This window comes from Stenella coeruleoalba (genome assembly GCF_951394435.1).
Source record: "Stenella coeruleoalba genome assembly, chromosome: 16".
In the NCBI taxonomy this organism is placed as follows: Eukaryota; Metazoa; Chordata; class Mammalia; order Artiodactyla; family Delphinidae; genus Stenella; species Stenella coeruleoalba.
This window is the reverse complement of record NC_137162.1, coordinates 36,726,087-36,745,042: the sequence shown is the minus strand read 5'-3', so window position 1 is coordinate 36,745,042 and position 18,956 is coordinate 36,726,087. Positions and strand designations below refer to the sequence as shown.

Below are 18,956 nucleotides of genomic sequence, written 5' to 3'. Positions count from 1 at the left end.
TCACAGAAAGACAGACAAGATGAAAAGGCAGAGGGCTATGTACCAGATGAAGAAACAAGATAAACCCCCAGAAAAACAACTAAATGAAGTGGAGATAGACAACCTTCCAGAAAAAGAATTCAGAATAATGATAGTGAAGATGATCAGGGACCTTGGAAAAAGAATGGAGGCAAAGATCTAGAAGATGCAACAAGTGCTTAACAAAGACCTAGAAGAATTAAAGAACAAACAAACAGAGATGAACAGTACAATAACTGAAATGAAAAATACACTAGAAGGAATCAACAGGAGAATAACTGAGGCAGAAAAATGGATAAGTGACCTGGAAGACAGAATGGTGGAATTCACTGCCATGGAACAGAATAAAGAAAAAAGAATGAAAATGAAGACAGCCTAAGAAACCTCTGAGACAACATTAAGTACAACAACATTCACATTATAGGGGTCCCAGAAGGAGAAGAGTGAGAGAAAGGACCAGAGAAAATATTTGAAGAGATTATAGTTGAAAACTTCCCTAACATGGGAAAGGAAATAGCCACCCAAGTCCAGGAAGCACAAAGAGTCCCAGGCAGGATAAACCCAAGGAGAAATATGCCCAGACACATAGTAATCAAATTGGCAAAAATTAAAGACAAGGAAAAATTATTGAAAGCAACAACGGAAAAATGACAAATAACATACAAGGGAACTCCCATAAGGTTAACAGCTGATTTCTCAGCAGAAACTCTACAGGCCAGAAGGGAGTGGCACAATATATTTAAAGTAATGAAAGGGAAGAATCTACAACCGAGATTACTCTACCTGGCAAGGATCTAATTCAGATTTGACAGAAAAATCAAAAGCTTTACAGACAAGCAAAAGCTGAGAGAATTAGGCACCACCAAACCAGCTCTACAACAAATGCTAAAGGAACTTCTCTAAGTGGGAAACACAAGAAAAGAAAAGGACCTACAAAAACAAACCCCAAACAATTAAGAAAATGGTAATAGGATCATACATATCTATAATTACCTTAAACGTGAATGGATTAAATGCTCCAACCAAAAGACACAGGCTCACTGAATGGATACCAAAACAAGACTCATATATATGCTGCCTACAAGGGACCCAGTTCAGACCTAGGGACACACAGAGACTGAAAGTGAGGGGATGGAAAAAGATATTCCAAGCAAATGGAAATCAGAAGAAAGCTGGGGTAGCAATACTCATATCAGATAAAATAGACTTTAAAATAAAGAATGTTACAACAGACAGGAAGGACACTACATAATGATCAAGGGATCAATCCAAGAAGAAGATATAAAAATTGTAAATATATATGCACCCAACATAGGAGCACCTCAATACATAAGGCAAATGCTAACAGCTATAAAAGAGGAAATCGACAGTAACACAATAATAACGGGGGACTTTAACACCTCACTTACAACAATGGACAGATCATCCAAACAGAAAATTAATAAGGAAACAGAAGCTTTAAATGACACAGTAGACCAGATAGATTTATTGATATTAATAGGACATTCCATACCAGAACAGCAGATTACACTTTCTTCTCAAGTGCACACAGAATATTCTCCAGGATAGATCACATCTTGGGTCACAAATCAAGCCTCAGTAAATTTAAGAAAATTGAAATCATATCAAGTATCTTTTCTGACCACAATGCTATGAGATTAGAAATCAATTACAGGGGAAAAAAACATAAAAAACACAAGCACATGGAGGCTAAACAGTATATTACTAAATAACCAAGAGATCACTGAAGAAATCAAAGAGTAAATCAAAAAATACCTAGAGACAAAGGACAAAACACGACGATTCAAAACCTATGGGATGCAGCAAAAGCAGTTCTAAGAGGGAAGTTTACAGAAATACAATCCTACCTAAAGAAACAACAAACATCTCAAATAAACAATCTAACTTTACACCTAAACGAACTAGAGAAAGAAGAACAAAAAAACCCCAAAGTTAGTAGAAGGAAATAAATCATAAAGATCAGAGCAGAAATAAATGAAATAGAAACAAAGAAAACAATAGCAAAGATCAATAAAACTAAAAGCTGGTTCTTTGAGAAGATAAACAAAATTGATAAACCATTAGCCAGACTCATCAAGAAAAAGAGGGAGAGGACTCAAATCAATAAAATTAGAAATGAAAAAGAAGTTACAGTGGACACCGCAGAAATACAAAACATCCTAAGAGACTACTACAAGCAACTCTATGCCAATAAAATGGACAACCTGGAAGAAACTGACAAATTCTTAGAAAGGTATAACCTTCCGAGACTGAACCAGGAAGAAATAGAAAATATGAACAGACCAATCACAAGTAATGAAATTGAAACTGTGATTAAAAATCTTCCAGCAAACAAAAGTCCAGGACCAGATAGTTTCACAGGTGAATTCTATCAAACATTTAGAGAAGAGCTAACACCCATCCTTCTCGAACTCTTCCAAAAAATTGCAGAGGAAGGACTCCCAAACTCATTCTATGAGGCCACCATCACTCTGATACCAAAACCAGACAAAGATACTACAAAAAAAGAAAATTACAGACCAATATCACTGATGAATGTAGATGCAAAAATTCTCAACAAAATACTAGCAAACAGAATCCAACAACACATTAAAAGGATCATACACCACAATCAAGTGGGATTTATCCCAGGGATGAAAGGATTCTTCAATATATGCAAATCAATCAATGTGATACACCATATTAACAAACTGAAGAAGAAAAACCATATCATCATCTCAATAGATGCAGAAAAAGCTTTTGACAAAATTCAACACCCATTTAGGATAAAAGCTTTCCAGAATGTGGGCATAAAGGGAACCTACCTCAACACAATAAAGGCCATATATGACAAACCCACAGCAAACATCATTCTCAATAGTGAAAAACTGAAAGCATTCCTAAGATCAGGAACAAGACAAGGTTGTCCACTCTCACCACTATTATTCAACATAGTTTTGGAACCCCTAGCCATGGCAATCAGAGAAGAAAAATAAATAAAAGGAATACAAATTGGAAAAGAAGAAATAAAACTGTCACTGTTTGCAGATGACATGATACTATACCTAGAGAATCCTAAAGATGCCACCAGAAAACTACTAGAGCTAATCGATGAATTTGGTAAAGTTGCAGGTTACAAAATTAATGCACAGAAATCTCTTGCATTCCTATACAAGAATGATGAAAAATCTGAAAGAGAAATTAAGGAAACGCTCTCATTTACCACTGCAACAAAAAGAATAAAATACCTAGGAATAATCCTACCTAGGGAGACAAAAGACCTGTATGCAGAAAACTATAAGACACTGATGAAAGAAATTAAAGATGATACAAACAGATGGAGAGATATACCATGTTCTTGGATTGGAAGAATCAATATTGTGAAAATGACTATACTACCCAAAGCAATCTACAGATTCAATGCAATCCCTATCAAATTACCAATGGCATTTTTTACAGAACTAGAACAAAAAATCTTAAGATTTGTATGGAGACACAAAAGACCCTGAATAGACAAAGCAGTCTTGAGGAAAAAAAACGGAGCTGGAGGAATCAGACTCCCTGACTTCAAACTATACTACGAAGCTACAGTAATCAAGACAATATGGTACTGGCACAAAAACAGAAATATAGATCAATGGAACAGGATAGAAAGCCCAGGGATAAACCCACACACCTATGGTCAACTGATCTATAACAAAGGAGGCAAGGATATACAATGGAGACAAGACAGTCTCTTCAATAAGTGGTGCTGGGAAAACTGGACAGCTACATGTAAAAGAATGAAATTAGAACGTTCCATAACACTATACACAAAAATAAACTCAAAATGGATTAAAAACCTAAATGTAAGACCGGACACTATAAAACTCTTAGAAGAAAACATAGGAAGAACACTCTTTGACATAAATCACAGCAAGATCTTTTTTGATCCACCTCCTAGAGTAATGGAAAGAAAAACAAAAATAAACAAATGGGACCTAATGAAACTTAAAAGTTTTTGCACAGCAAAGGAAACTACAAACAAGATGAAAAGACAACCCTCAGAATGGGAGAAAATATTTGCAAATGAATTAATGGACAAAGGATTAATCTCCAAAATATATAAACAGCTCATGCAGCTCAATATTAAAAATACAAACAACACAATCCAAAAATGGGCAGAAGACCTAAATAGACATTTCTCCAAAGAAGACATACAGATGGCCAAGAAGCACATGAAAAGCTGCTCAACATCACTAATTATCAGAAATGCAAATCAAAACTAGAATGAGGTATCACCTCACACCAGTCAGAATGGGCATCAACAGAAAATCTACAAACGACAAATGCTGGAGAGGGTGTGGAGAAAAGGCAACCCTCTTGCACTGTTGGTGGGAATGTAAATTGATACAGCCACTATGGAGAACAGTATGGAGGTTCCTTAAAAAGCTAAAAATAGAATTACCATATGACCCAGCAATCCCACTACTGGGCACATACCCAGAGAAAACCCTAATTCAAAAAGACACATGCAGGGCTTCCCTGGTGGCGCAGTGGTTGAGAGTCCACCTGCCGATGCAGGGGACACGGGTTCGTGTCCCAGGAAGATCCCATATGCCGCGGAGCGGCTGGGCCCGTGAGCCATGGCCACTGAGCCTGCGCGTCCGGAGCCTGTGCTCCGCAACGGGAGAGGCCACAACAGTGAGAGGCCCATGTACCACAAAAAAACAAACAAACAAAAAAAGTCACATGCACCCCCATGTTCATTGCAGCACTATTTACAATAGCCAGTTCATGGAAGCAACCTAAATGCCCATCGACAGACAAATGGATAAAGAAGAAATGGTACATATATACAATGGAATATTACTCAGCCATTAAAAAGTAACGAAATTGGGTCATCTGTAGAGACGCGGATGGATCTAGAGATTGTCATACAGAGTGAAGTAAGTCAGAAAGAGAAAAACAAATATCGTTCATTAACGCATATATGTGGAACCTAGGAAAATGGTACAGATGAACCAGTGTGCAGGGCAGAAATTGAGACACAGATGTAGAGAACAAACATACGGACAGCAAGGGGGGAAAGTGGTGGTGGGGGAGGTGGGGGTGGTGGTGAGATGAACTGGCAGATTGGGATTGACATGTATACACTAATATGTATTAAATGGATAACTAATAAGAACCTGCTGTATAAAAACATAAAATAAAAACTAAAAAAAAAGAGTGATTGGAGATAGAAATATTTCAAATAGGAGACAAATCAGTGTGTGTACATGTGTATGTGCTCGTGTGTGTATGTGTGTGGGCTGATGTGTATGATTAGTGTGTGTGCATCCAGGCAAGAGAAGCAGGATCGTGGCTTAAAAACTTAAGTGGTACTAAGCTGAGTCTGACCCCACCATGCCACTGGGGGCATTCAGGGGTTAATTGTTACTGGTGTGTCACTGTATGGGGTGGTGCCCTTCTGGGGGCCATTTGCAGAAATGACTAGGAGTGTCTTGGATAGATTTTAAGGTAACGGAAGAGAAAATGGGAACACAGATTTGGTGTGAGGAACGTGACTCAGTGTGAAAGGGAGGGGAGGTTTGGGGAGTATTTTTCATTCTAGATCTGCCTTCCCTTCCTGCCCAGCCTAGGCTCTTACTTGTGTAGGTAAAAGAACATTAAAGCTCTTCTGTCACTACAGTTTCCATATGTGGTAACCCAGCTACATGCAGGGAGTCAAGGCAAACCCATCTGCCAGTTCACTGGGGAGCACGTGGCCTGGCCAAGGACACCAGGCTCAGCTTGGGCTTTGGAGAGAGCAGTGACAGGAGTGGCATGGGAAGCAGGGAGGAGAAGCACCATGGAGATTCCATGGAGCTCCCAGACATATTTGGGAGTGGGGGGTAGACTAGGGCAGGGCTGGATTCTGCTCTTGTGGGTGGAAATGGAGCCAGAGAAACAGGGTTTTACTTCTCTCTTCTGTTTCTCTCATGGAGATGCCGGTTTTGACTCCAGGCTGGAATGACCTGGGAATCACTGGTGACAGTAGGGGTATGAAACCAGTTACACTTATTGAAAGCCTGTCTTTGCTGGAACTCATTGAAAACAAGCTTATTTTACAAAGCCAATGACAAGAACTTGTAAGACTTGTTATAATTTAGTGAAATTGATCAATAAAAAGAATTTACTCTGCATAGATGTGGATAACAAACAAATGAAAAAAATCTCCAAGATTAGAACCTATTAAGGCTATCATATCCTATTTGCATCAAAAACTTGTGGTCGTATGGTCCTCCTCTCTCCCCTCAGTCTCTCTTAGCCATGTCAGGCCTGTCAATCAGGAGGTGTCCAGTATCTGGGAGCATCTCAGCATCTACACTCAGGTCTCCACTCACCCAGCAGCTTCTCCCGGAAGAGCAGCTAGGAATCCTGGGGATAGGGACTCCCACTGGGTCACCTTTAATTGTGGTGAAGTGTTCTGCTTTTCAATCAAGTACTGTGGTTACCATGGGCAAGGCGCTGTGTTAGGCAGAGTGGGGAAATCTGCAGGGCTCCACACACCGCCTTCACCCTTAGGAGTGTTTGGGGAGAGTGAACACACTGAAATTAGAAAAGGAAGAGAGAAGAAAGCAACAGAAGGACAGTGTCATGTAGTGTTCATGTCCTGATGTAGTCTCATTTGTTTACTTTTGCTTTTAGTGCTTGTGCTTCTGGTGTCATATCCAAAAAAATCATTGTCAAGACGGATGTCAAGGAGCTTTCTCTGCAAGGACAATTTTAACGGACCCTGGAGGGGTGGAGAGCGCTGTCAGGTTTCCCCACTAGGGGGCGGGCTTGGCCACCTCACCGGCCCCTCGTGAGCTGGGCGGTGGTGGCCTGTCCATCTTCTTTCCCCGCAAAGGTTTCCACAGCCCCTTCAGAAGTGAGTGCTTGAAAAACACCATTTTTCTTTTGTAGTTCTTGAAAAGGACTACTCATAAAATTAAGAAAATACAGAAAACCACAAAGAAAATTTATCCACAGTCTCAGAACACTGGGATTCCACTAGCATTTTAGTGTGGAATGAGTTGACTTTTCCTTTTTAAAGTAGCAACTGGCATCTCAATTCCTTTTGTGTGTGGGGGGTTCTATTTTCTTTCTTCATGTTTTTTTTTCTTTTTTTGAGAAAAATAAACTGGTTCATTTTCTGTGTTCAGAGTGGGAGGACATCTTGTCCCTGGATACAGGAAGGTAAGAGATGGGGTATGGGGACCGGGTGTCCTCTGACAAAAGGGATTCAGAGCTGGGAGGAAGCTGGGTGACCTGGCTTTTTTTGGGCAACAAATGCAAAATCGTTTGTTGCACTGTGTGAATGGGTATTTTAGGGGTGCTGTGCGGAGGTGTTAATTTCACATCTAGGTCAAAACAAACACCATAAACATGGAGTCTGGGAAGAGGGAACTCAGGAGGCCCTGAACACAGAAACCCACGTGAAGCTGCAGAAATCTGGAGCTTTGGACTTCAGGCATTTGGACTTCGACAGTCTGTGGTGGATTGACAGGGGTGAGTCAGCTATACCTGGAAATCTGGGGAAAGGAAAACATCTGGCTGGGTTCTTGTGTCATGCTAGAAATATACCACTGGAATCATGCTGTTATTATATATATATGTACGTATCAATACACCACTACTCCTTCCAGTGACCACGGGCGACATCAGCTACCAATTCCTGGGAGCTGATACTCAAGAAGAAACTTTCTGCTCATCTTGGCGTAACCATAATACCCATTCTAGAGAGGACAATCCTCTTATAATGCCTTTGATTCAAGGCTTCCCACATTTGCCTCCAACTTTTCTCTCTAGCTCTAAACAACGACATGCCATCAAATGGAATGCTCTCTGTTGCCCAATAAAGCCTTCACTGTTCTTGTATTACTTGGTAAGTCTTTGGAAGTCTCCAGCAGTGCTCCCACCTCAATAACATTCCAGCATCCCTCAGCAAGCATCCAAGAGCTGCTTCTGCAGCAAATCTTCTAACCATTTATGCCTCAGAGAATTTTATGTGATCACTTCTTCATTTAAATCTTCACAGCACTCTGCACCTTTTAGTAAAACCCTAGCAAGTGTTTTGCCACCAAGACTTCTTCCATGGTTACTGCTTTTTGTTTCCTGTTTAAGAAACCAAGTGTGCCCCAATTTACCTAAGTATCAATCAGATCACATTTTTGACAGTCAGGAAAGAAGTCTGCTAGGAAAAATACTGTAAAGTGGGGAGCAGCGAGGAGCCTGCTAAGGAGAGGACCAGGCCACAATTGTCAGGACTTTATCGATCACTTAGTCAAAAGATTTAGCCAATGTATAGACGGAGATGGTATGTTTGGGATGTTCAATGAGATATTCCTGTAGGTCATTTGTTGTAATTACAGGAATTTGGGAGTTCCCTGGTGGCCTAGTGGTGAGGATGTGGCGCTTTCACTGCAGAGGCCCAGGTTCGATCCCTGGTCAGGGAACCATCCTGTATGTCGTGCAGCGCAGCCAAAAAATACCACAATAATAATAATAATAAATTAAAAAAAAATAACAGAAATTTGAAGTAAAAGGAGGTAGAGTGAATAACACTATGTGCCATTTCCTCAAGATGCTCTGTGAATATGAAGAATGTATTGGGCCATAGAGCAAGGACTAACACCCTACTGCCAGTTGCTTTCATAAATATGTCTTACTGGAACATGTATTGTCTATGACTGCTTTTGTAGTGTAACAGCAGAGTTAAGGGGTTGAGACAGAGACTGTGTTGCCCACAATGCTGAAAATAGTTACTATCTGGCCCTTTAAAAATGTTAGCAATCTCTGCTAGAGAACATTATTATAGCTGTGATTACCATTCCTGGGATCCTTGAGACTCACCAGATGGTAGAAACTGCTGATGGTGTGCCAGGGACCCCTGGACAAAAGTGCAGACACCCTCTGGGGTATTTTTTGGTTATTTGAAATGTTTCAATGCTTCCTATGAGACATACTTTAATTAAATAATAACAAGAATCTAAAATAGAGCAAAGGATTGCCTCTGGTCTTGCATTCTGCTGTAAGAATATTTGCACACTTGTTGCTTTGAACTGTCTTTGTTAGAGAAGAGAGAATGGAAACCCAAGTGAAAATGAGAGACATATATGGATGTCGTCATTGCCAGTCATTTGGGGATAATTAGAGAAGGAGACAGATGATCTTGAGGGAAAGGACCATATCCACGGACATAGGATAGGTCCACAGTGCCTGATTCCAGGCAGCCTTTGGTGTGGGTCCTCTTAAAAGGGGGGATGCTCAAGTCTCTGCTCTGCTCAGTCCCCAGAAGCAGCCCACAAGTTAAAAAGAGAGACCTCTGTGTTGGACAGCTAACCAGGGCAGATCATGTCTTCATAGATTCTTAATTAGGCAATAAAGGGATTTTTTTTTAAAAAATCATTTTTGACTGATGTCTGTCCCTTAGCATCCTGGATCTTGTATTCATTGACTCAAACAACAATACTGTTTATGCTACTGAAATCTGGCAAGATGAAGAAAATTTCCCCTGATCCTTGGACCGTGACAAGAGACTACGGGTAAGGATGGGGTCTGGGGCTCCCAGCAAGAACTGTCATTTCTATGTCTGATGGAAGGGAGGTGACTTCCCTGAGGATCGATGCAGAATGGTTTCATTTCTTGGTGCTGCTGCTATTATTAGCAGAGGCTTCTGGTGCTACGACTTCTGTCATCATCCCAGAAATCAAGAATGCATTGCTCAACAATGACGTTTCTTTTCCTGTACACACACACACACACACACACATTTGGTTGGCTGAAATGGCAGTGTATTTGCTGTGTGGTACTGTGTAAGAAACTAGCTCTTTCAGTTCCTCATCTGAAAATGGGGTTATTGACCACCTACCTCCTGGGCCTGTTGTGAATATCAAATAAGATGATCCCTGTGAATGGCCTCACTTGATTAATGTAGCTTGTTGTTGCCCATAATGATAACAGTAGTAACAAATAACATTTTCAGATGCTTTCCATGTGCCAGGCAATGTTACAGGCACTTTATATGTATCTCATTTAATCCTCACAAAAGATATAAGAAATCTAAGCTCAGAAAGGCTAAACAACTTGCACAAGGTCACAGAAAGAATGTGCTAATTTCATCTGCCAATTAGTTCTCAGGTCCTGAGTCCTGGTTTTTAAGGTTTCCTTTCTTTTTCTGTGTAAATCAGGTTCCTGGCAGGAAACTGATGTTGAACTCAAGCTGAGTAATTAAAGAAAGTTGAATAAGAAGTGGTTTGGGTTCAGAGATAAGAAGAGATGATGTAATACACTGGGGCTAATAACACACTAGGTTCCCAAGCCGCAAGAGAAAGAAGTTATAGGAACCTGAAAAAAGAATTGTAAACAGAAGGCCAACTGACAGCACCTGTGGGCTTCAGGAGAGGAACGTTCTGCAGGGTGGAAGCCCCAGAAGTGAATACTCGAGGATACCACTCCCTCCCTCTGAGCTCTTGTGTCTCCCTTTGGCCAAACCCACTGGGAAGCCAGAGACCATGGAGCTCCCTCTCTGACGGTGACAGTCTGGTGGGGAAGGTTGCAGAGTGGATCTGAAGGGGCAAGTGGAAACTATCGAGTCCTGACTCCATGGAGTCATAATGCTTACATTTCTTGGTTTACAAAATGCATGCTCAAAAGCAAAAACTTAGAGGTAGAGGAGAAGGAAACACAGAGAAATAAATAAAGATAAAAAGTATTGCTAACATTTTGGTGTATACCTTCCCTAAGAGGCAAACTTAGAGAACCACACTCACATGTCACTATCAAATCTTCTACCTGCCTAAATCTATGCCTTCAGCCTGCCTTCCCCTCCATAGTTTGGATGAATTATCCCTAGTGTTTTAAAAAAAATGGTTGAGCATCATAATTTTGTTCTAGTTCACATCCCATTTCACCTCGTTAAAGACTTCTCTACAGCAATTATCAGCTCTTTGGTATCAGTTTTTCCATCCCTACTGCATCACTCTCATCAGCACATAAACATTCACTAATATCACCCACTTTCAAAAATAATCTCCCCTCAGCCATCTCCAGCCATAGCCACCCTACTTCCTGCCTTTGCAGCGAAACTTCTCAGAGGAACTATCTCCTCACTTCTTGTTTTCTCAACTCATCCCAAAGGAGCATTTACTTCATCACTTTTGTTTGTTTGTTTGTGGTACGCGGGCCTCTCACTGTTGTGGCCTCTCCCGTTGCGGGGCACAGGCTCCGGACGCGCAGGCTCAGCGGCCATGGCTCACGGGCCCAGCCGCTCCGCGGCATGTGGGATCTTCCCGGACCGGGGCACGAACCCATGTCCCCTGCATCGGCAGGCGGACTCTCAACCACTGCGCCACCAGGGAAGCCTGGAAAGGATATTCCTTAAAAAAAAATTTTTAAATTAACTTTTATTGGAGTATGGTTGCTTTACAACGTTGTGTTAGCCTCTACTGCACAACAAAATAAATCAGCCAGACACATACAGATATCCCCTCCCTTTTGGGCTTCCCTCCCACTTAGGTTACCACAGTGCATTATGTAGAGTTCCCTGTGCTATACACTGTGTTCCCATCAGTAGTCTATCTTATACATAGTATCAATAGTGTATATGTTTCAATCCCAGTCTTCCAATAGAATATTCTTTTTTGATTGGGGTTGACACCCTTTAGAAGAAGGAGAATGCTATTTGTCAGGCTCCCCATTTCTTGTCTGGTGAATCTGTGCTATGTCCCAGAGTGTTCATCTTTCTGTTTTTTCCCCCCACAGAGAGACCACAAAGAACTCCTTGGACAGCAGCCTACGGCAACTAAAATGCCATTTCACCTGGAACTTGGTAGAGGGAGAAAATTCCTTGGATGATTTTGAAGACAGAGTGTGTAACCTGATTGAGTTTCCGAACAGCGAATTCCAAGCCACAATGTGCAACACATTGGCCTACACAAAACACTGCAGAGGCCAGCACAAGGCAGCCCTGGGATGCTCACAGCAGGCTGAAGAGTTCATCCAGCGAGAGCACGCTGACCAGGCAGAGATCAGAAGCCTGGTCACCCGGGGGAACTACGCCTGGGTCTACTACCACCTGGGAAGATTCTCAGAAGCTCAGGTTTATGTAGACGAGGTGCAACAAGTATGCCGGAAGTATTTCAGCCCCTACAGAACTGAGAGTCCTGAGATGGATTGTGAGGGAGGGTGGACACGGTTAAGGTGTGGAGGAAACCAAAATGAAAGGGCCAAGGTGTGTTTTGAGAAGGCTCTGGAAAAGAAACCCAAGAACCCAGAATTCTCCTCTGGACTGGCCATCGCGAGCTACCGTCTGGATAACTGGCCACCGTCTCAGAATCCCGTTGACCCTTTGAGGCAAGCCATTCAGCTGAATCCTGACAACCAGTATGTCAAAGTCCTCCTGGCCCTGAAACTTCAAAAGATTAATAAAGAAGGTGAAGGAGAGAGGTTAGTCAAAGAAGCTTTGGAGAAAGCCCCATTGGCAACACATGTGCTTCGTGGGCAGCAAAGCTGTATTGAAGAAAAGGTGACCTGGACCAAGCTATAGAACTCCTGAGAAAGGCTCTAAAATGCGTGCCAAACAACACCTACCTGCATCGCCACATTGGGTGCTACTATAGGGCCAAAGTCCCTGAAATACAGAAAATGGGTGGGAAAAGGGAGAAGTTACAGGAACTAATAGGACACGCTCTAGGTCATTTAAAGAGAGCTGATGAGAGCGGTGGAAATTTCTTCCACATCTGCTTCTATCTCGCCTGCCTCTCTTCACAAGCCGGTCGGTATGAAGAAGCAGAGTATTACTTTCAAAAAGAATTCAGCAAAGAGCTTCCTCCTGTAGCCAAACAAGCGCTCCATCTGCGATATGGCAACTTTCAGCTGTATCAAATGAAGTGTGAAGACAAGGCCATCCACCATTTTACGACGGGTGTGAAAATAAACCAGGAGTCAAAGGAGAGAGAAAAAATGTAAAACAGACTGCAAAAATTTGCCAAAATCAAGCTCTCAAAAAACGGAGCAGATCCCAAGGCTTTGCATCTCTTGGCGTTTCTTCAGGAACTGAATGGAGAAATGCAGCCAGCAGAGAAAAACTCTGAGAGGGGTTTGGACTCTGGAAACCTCATCCCTTTAGCATCTTTAGTTGAGGAATAAGGAATCGGAATGTGGTACCCATAGGGCTACTGCTGGAAGGGAGCTGACACCCTTCCACCAAGTTGGTATTCAAAATATTTAACAACTGGTATGGCCTAGGCATGGACTTGGACCCTGGCCACAGTACTGGATCAGGGTTAAGGAGAAACTCTGCTAGGCAAGTGTTAACACTTGAATTGCTCAGGGAGTTCTGGGAGGGGGACTAGACTGGGGGCAGGTCCTGGGGCTCAGTAAAGGGGCTATTTCCCGATTGACCTCTTGGGAGCAGTTGGCACTGTGACATTCCCTCTGTGGGGTGATGTCTTGGGGTTTTTTTCTATGTTTCTATAAAGCAGTCAGATACCTCACACCTGTAACACTGTGGTCCTTTTTAGCAATGTTTTTTCCATCCTTGGAGTCATTTTAGATCCTGTACAGATTGGCCCTGTGATACAGTTCAACGCAGGCTGCCCCAAAATATGCCAGTGGCATATTGATTATTTTGAATTTGTTGCTCGAGAAAACAGCCAGTGCAAGAAGAACACTCTGACCCTCCTCTGAAAGCAGGAAATAAATCTCCCACGTGAAAGGTACCCTCAGTGTAGCAGGAGGTAGCGAGACATCCTTGTCGCCAGAGATAGGGAATTGAGGGCTGAGAAGGCTGTGTAAACCAGTTCTGCTTAGATTCTCCACTAATTAGTCCCCAAGCCCAAGTTTCTTTGCCTTGTCAATTCCTCACAAATTTATTATTTCTTTGCCTAAAAGATATAAAAGCTGCTTGCTTTGGTCACTTCTTAGGCTGTATCTATGAGACCTCCATATGTATGAAATTAACTTAGATTTTCTCCTGTTCATTTGTCTTGTGTCAATTTAATTATTAGATCAGCCAAAGGAACCCCAAAGGGTAAGGCGAAATTTCCCCTCCCCGACACGAATGTGTTGTGTCCATCCAAAGGCTGGGGGACCAAAGACACGAATAGACACGAATGTGTTGTGTCCATCCAAAGGCTGGGGGACCAAAGCCTAGAGAGGGCTGGCTGTCCTCTCTCTCTACCTTCTGCCTTTTCCCCCCATCTCCTCAGAAAAGCCTCCATCTAGGATTGTCTCTACAAACTCTACAAACAACATGAGTTCAACTGTCCCATTAACTGAAGGGGGAGGAGAGTTTTTAGAAAAAGAGAGCAGAGAACAGGTCAAATCTAGAAGGAGCATATCTAAAAGAAATGGGGTCAGGCAACCACAATACAAGAGTTTCAGGAGGCATGTGGGGAGATTTCACCTTCTTTCTGCCCCCCGCCCCGTAATCATAACACAGCATGTGAAGGATTAAAAAGTAGATTCTGTACAATATGCTAGAAACCAAAATAATACTTTTCTTTAAAACTTATATGGAAAAATGTCTTACCAGTAGGAATGGGGAAAGAGTAGGCAAAAGAGAAGGAGAGAAGAATGCTGGGTTATCATTGTACATTATAATCATATGGAGAGAATTTCATTTTCTTAGCCACTATTGGGAAAATTTCTTTATAACATGAAGACTTGCTTTATTCAAAAATGCTTTGATGAGCGCAGGTTCAAGATGATAGGAAAGCGGCTGGACAGAGGAATTATTTGGTGGTTAAGGACCTAGTGAAAGGTCTTAGGAAATAATAATGGAGGTTTTTTTCCCCTATTAGAAATATTGTATATTAGGTGATATAAAACGTCATTTAACCCTGAAAATCTTGAGGGAAACCACAAAAGTCATGGTACGCCTGGGGCAGTTGGGATTTTCTGGGTAAATATTGAATGGCCAGGGACAGACATCAAGGTTGGTGTGAATCAAAACAGTCAGCTGACCCAGCATGAGACCACCCGTCACCCTCTGGGTTGCAAAATGATTGCCTGTTGGAATTAATTTAAATTTACATGGTGGTTGTCAGGGGCTGGGGTGTGGGGGGGCATAGGAGAGATGTAGTTTAAGGGTATAAGCTTCCAACTGGTAGATAAATAAGACCTGGAGGTTTAATGCACAGTATAGTGAATATTTTTTGTTTTAAAAACAGCGTGGTGTGCACTTGAGATCATCAGTATACATAGTGTGAATGCCTGAAAAAGTCATCGATTTAATTAATAAATAACTTAGGTGCGATGGGACATAAAGGCGTGTTCTGTTTTTTCTGAAATTTTACTGTACCTTAAATCTTCCAGACTCAACTACTGATAAATACAATGTTACACTGAGCATGAACTGGCTCCATGTAACACGGACTGGTCTAACTTCATGACCACTGAATAGAACCACCATTTCTTCTACAGCTTTAAGAGTCCAGGGCTTCAGCTTACACCCTGACACCACCACCAAGCACCCCGTGTACATAAACACCCTGCCCCCATAGGGAAGCAGGTGGCCTGCTGCCCTTCTCTCTGCTAGATCTTGTTAACATCTTGTGCTTCCACCCACATTCTCTCTCCTCTTCTGATGTCCATTACGAGAAAGGAGGAGTATCTCCAATTCTGTGGTAGGTCCCATCCTGGAGGCAATCTAAACACACGTGGGAGAATTTTTTCTGTTAAGTGAAGAACAGAGAGAGACAGGAAGCCGTGAAGTCTCTCTTGTTTCTCAAGAGGCCTCCGGTGGAAAATACAATTCACACCAGCCGCAAAGGTAAACTTATTCAATGGCACTGACTTGGACAAGTGTCCGTTGCAGGCGAAGATTTAGCTAACTTGGCCTGAGTAACTTATTATCGGATCTGGTGCCTGGGGAGAAAAACTGCGAGTGTCCTGAGTGGAGGGTAAGATGGGCAGGCATGCTGACCTTGAGAGAGGACCATCGGTGCCTGCAGAGTGCTAAAGAAGGTACCCCAGGTGTACGTGACCTTGTCCTTGCATGTCATGCCACCAAAACCCTAGCTGGAACAGGAGCCCGAAACGAAAAAAGGTAGAAAGGGTAGGGAAGAGATGTATGTCACATTACACTTAATATTTATTCGAGGACTTAAAGCTAAGAGACATGATTCGAAAACAATCAAAACAATTATGTATGTAGCTCTTGCTTCCTGAAATCTCACTACCCAGAAATAACAAATGGAGCCACATTAATTGGAATGCCTTGTAATTCCCTGGCTCTTAACCATATCTCTCAGTGCATTTCCCTCCCCTCAGATACTCACCAGATAAATAACAAGCCCCCAACAGGTGTCTCCTAAGTGTGGATGAACAAGTCTGTCAGACTTATCTGATAACACCTGCTTCTTGCATGGCTCCAGCACCCACAATGTCCTCTGCCCACAAAACTGCTTCAATACAGCTCGTCATTCTCTGTAATTGATTGTCACCTGGGGAGTACTGATAGCCCTGCCAAAGACGTTCTCAAGTGTGTTGATGCCCATGAAGGCATGAGGAGAATTTCTCTCATCCTGCTTGGGTTCTAAGTGATACTAATTATTCCTCAGCCTCAGAGTCCTCAGCAAAAGATTCATCAGCCTCTGCCCCCAGCCCCCTTTTCCACAGAACTTTCATCTTTCTTTCCACTTCATGTCAGCTGACTTGCACAATGTGTGTCCAGGGCGACTGGAAGCATGGACGTGTGAGAATCCTGAAGATAAACACAGATAGGGTCCCTACCATGTGCAGGGTCAACCCTGGATGCCAGTGTGGAAAATGTGGGTTCCAACTAGAGACCATGTACTCCTGTTCCCTCCCTTCCTCCACCATTTCCCCCATCAGCTCTTTTGGGGAGAAGTAACTTGCTTTGACTAATTACAAAATTTCCTTATGATTTACAGCATAGTTGCCTCCCAAGAAGGTAATCTATACCTTCTTGGGAGGCCACAAAGAGGGAAACTGACTAAAATCTTCTCTGTAAAAATGGTACAGTGCCATTGGAAAAACAGTTTGGCAGCTCCTCAAATGGTTAGACACAGAAAATTACCACAGGACCCAGCCATTTTATTCCTAGGTATATACCCAAGAGAAATGGAAATGCACATTCACATAAATCTGTACATGAATGTTTATAGTAGTATTCACAGTAGCCGAAAGGTGGATCCGTCCACTGATGAACTGATGTATTAAATAAAGTATCTCCGTACAGTGGAATATTATTCAGCAATAAAAATAAAGTCCTTACTGATACATGCTACAACATGGATGAAATTTGAAAATATTATGCTAAATGAAAGAAGCCAGTCACAAAAGGTCACATATTGTATGATTCTATTTATACGAAATGTCCAAAGTAGGTGAATCTATAAGAGACAGAAAGTAGATTGGTGGTTGCCTAGGCCTGGGAGGGATGGAAGGACTGGAGGTGACAGCAAAGGGGGGTAGGGCTTCTTTTTGGGGTAATGAGAATATTCTAAAATTGACTGTGGTGACGGTTGCACAGCTCTGTGAAATGCTGAAACTATTGAACTGTATAGTTTAAATGGGTGAACTGTACAGTATGTGGATTATATTTCAATATGGCTATTTAAAAAAAGAATGACTACTCTTGTTATAAATGTATATAAAGAAAGCAAGCTTTCCTTTCATCACCTTCTATTTTTAACCTCTAAATTTGTTGGCACTGTGTTGTGCCCTTCTTATTACTAACATTTTAAGTACCATCATTACTTTTGCACCCAAGAGACATGCTGGAGAAATTCTATATTCTATTTTCTGAGTAGGGTGTGGGTATGAAAATCTGGTCCCACTTGTTTTATTTTTAAATACCCATTCTCAGGAACCATTCATCAGCAAATTGGCACAAAGGAAGAGTTTAAAAGCAGAAGAAAATGTGATTCACCGTGTAAGTCTAAATGTACATGTGTACAAATTTAAGCACACTACGAATTTCTTCACACACAGAATGTTATTCAACTACCATAGGCAGCTGTTGCAAATACCATGCTAACTCATGAGTGCTGCATAAGCCAGGAATTAGAACAAGAAAAGCAGCAAGAAATGGGCAGCTGGTGCAACTGTACTGGAAAACAACTTCATAATGTAAGATCTACTGCATTCAGGCTGAGGGGAAGGCTTTGGCCAGTTCAGTAACTTTGCCTTTTCTCTGATCTAATCACTTCCGATCATTTCCGCACTTCAAAGCAGTGTCTATCCCTAAAATCAGCACCCTCACCACACAGACATTTTTATGACACAATTTCCTTTCTCTTTGAGCAAAGAAGGCAAGAGATAGAGACACATTTTCCCTGGGCTGGATGTTTAAGGTTTCAGGTCTCGCTATGCCAGGATTAAGCACCAGTTTCTCAGTAACAGAGATGCCATGTGTTCCTTAAAAAATTTACATTTTGTATGTCTGTGGCATGTGGGACGTTTAAGGTTTCAAGTCTCGCTATGCCAGGATTAAGCACTGGATTCTCAGCAACAGAGATGCCATGTATTCCTTCACAAATTTACATCTTGTGTGTCTGTGGTATGTGGGCGCTCTAAAGCACAGGGCCAAAAGCAGGGGCCCCTCTTACCTGGGTGACACTATAAAAGATATAAAGGGATGTCACTTTATCACTACCAGGATAACAAACTGTTAAGTCAGACAACCAACAGAATTACAGACCTTCCCAGTTGCAGGTTACTTTGGCTGGACATAACACAGTCTCTGAACTCGAAGTATCTTATGGTGCTCCCATTGTTGGGAAAAAACAAACAGGTGTCAGTTTTGTTACACAAGCATCTCTCTCTCTCACCTTCTGCAGCTTCAGAATGGAGGGAGCCTTTCTCCTACGCAACTGACAATTCTTGCATCTTCAAATCAGCCATGAGAACTATATTCCCTATATTTTCACGGATATTTACATCATAGAAAATTTTATTTAAAAAAA

General features: G+C 41.9%; 2 protein-coding genes across 2 annotated transcripts in view; one reads left to right on the top strand and one right to left on the bottom strand.

Moving 5' to 3' along the window:
- The window catches only part of LIPA (lipase A, lysosomal acid type), a gene marked incomplete at its 3' end in the record, with an annotated part of 104,174 nt that overhangs the window by 53,651 nt on the left and 31,567 nt on the right, over positions 1-18,956 (bottom strand). The window lies entirely within an intron of this gene.
- LOC307175459 (interferon-induced protein with tetratricopeptide repeats 2-like) lies at positions 9,520-13,195 on the top strand (the record flags this gene model as incomplete). Its single annotated transcript, XM_079900571.1, is given in 4 exon segments — positions 9,520-9,566; positions 11,785-12,539; positions 12,542-12,987; positions 12,991-13,195. Coding segments are annotated over 4 exon segments (1,428 nt in total). The 3' UTR covers positions 13,171-13,195.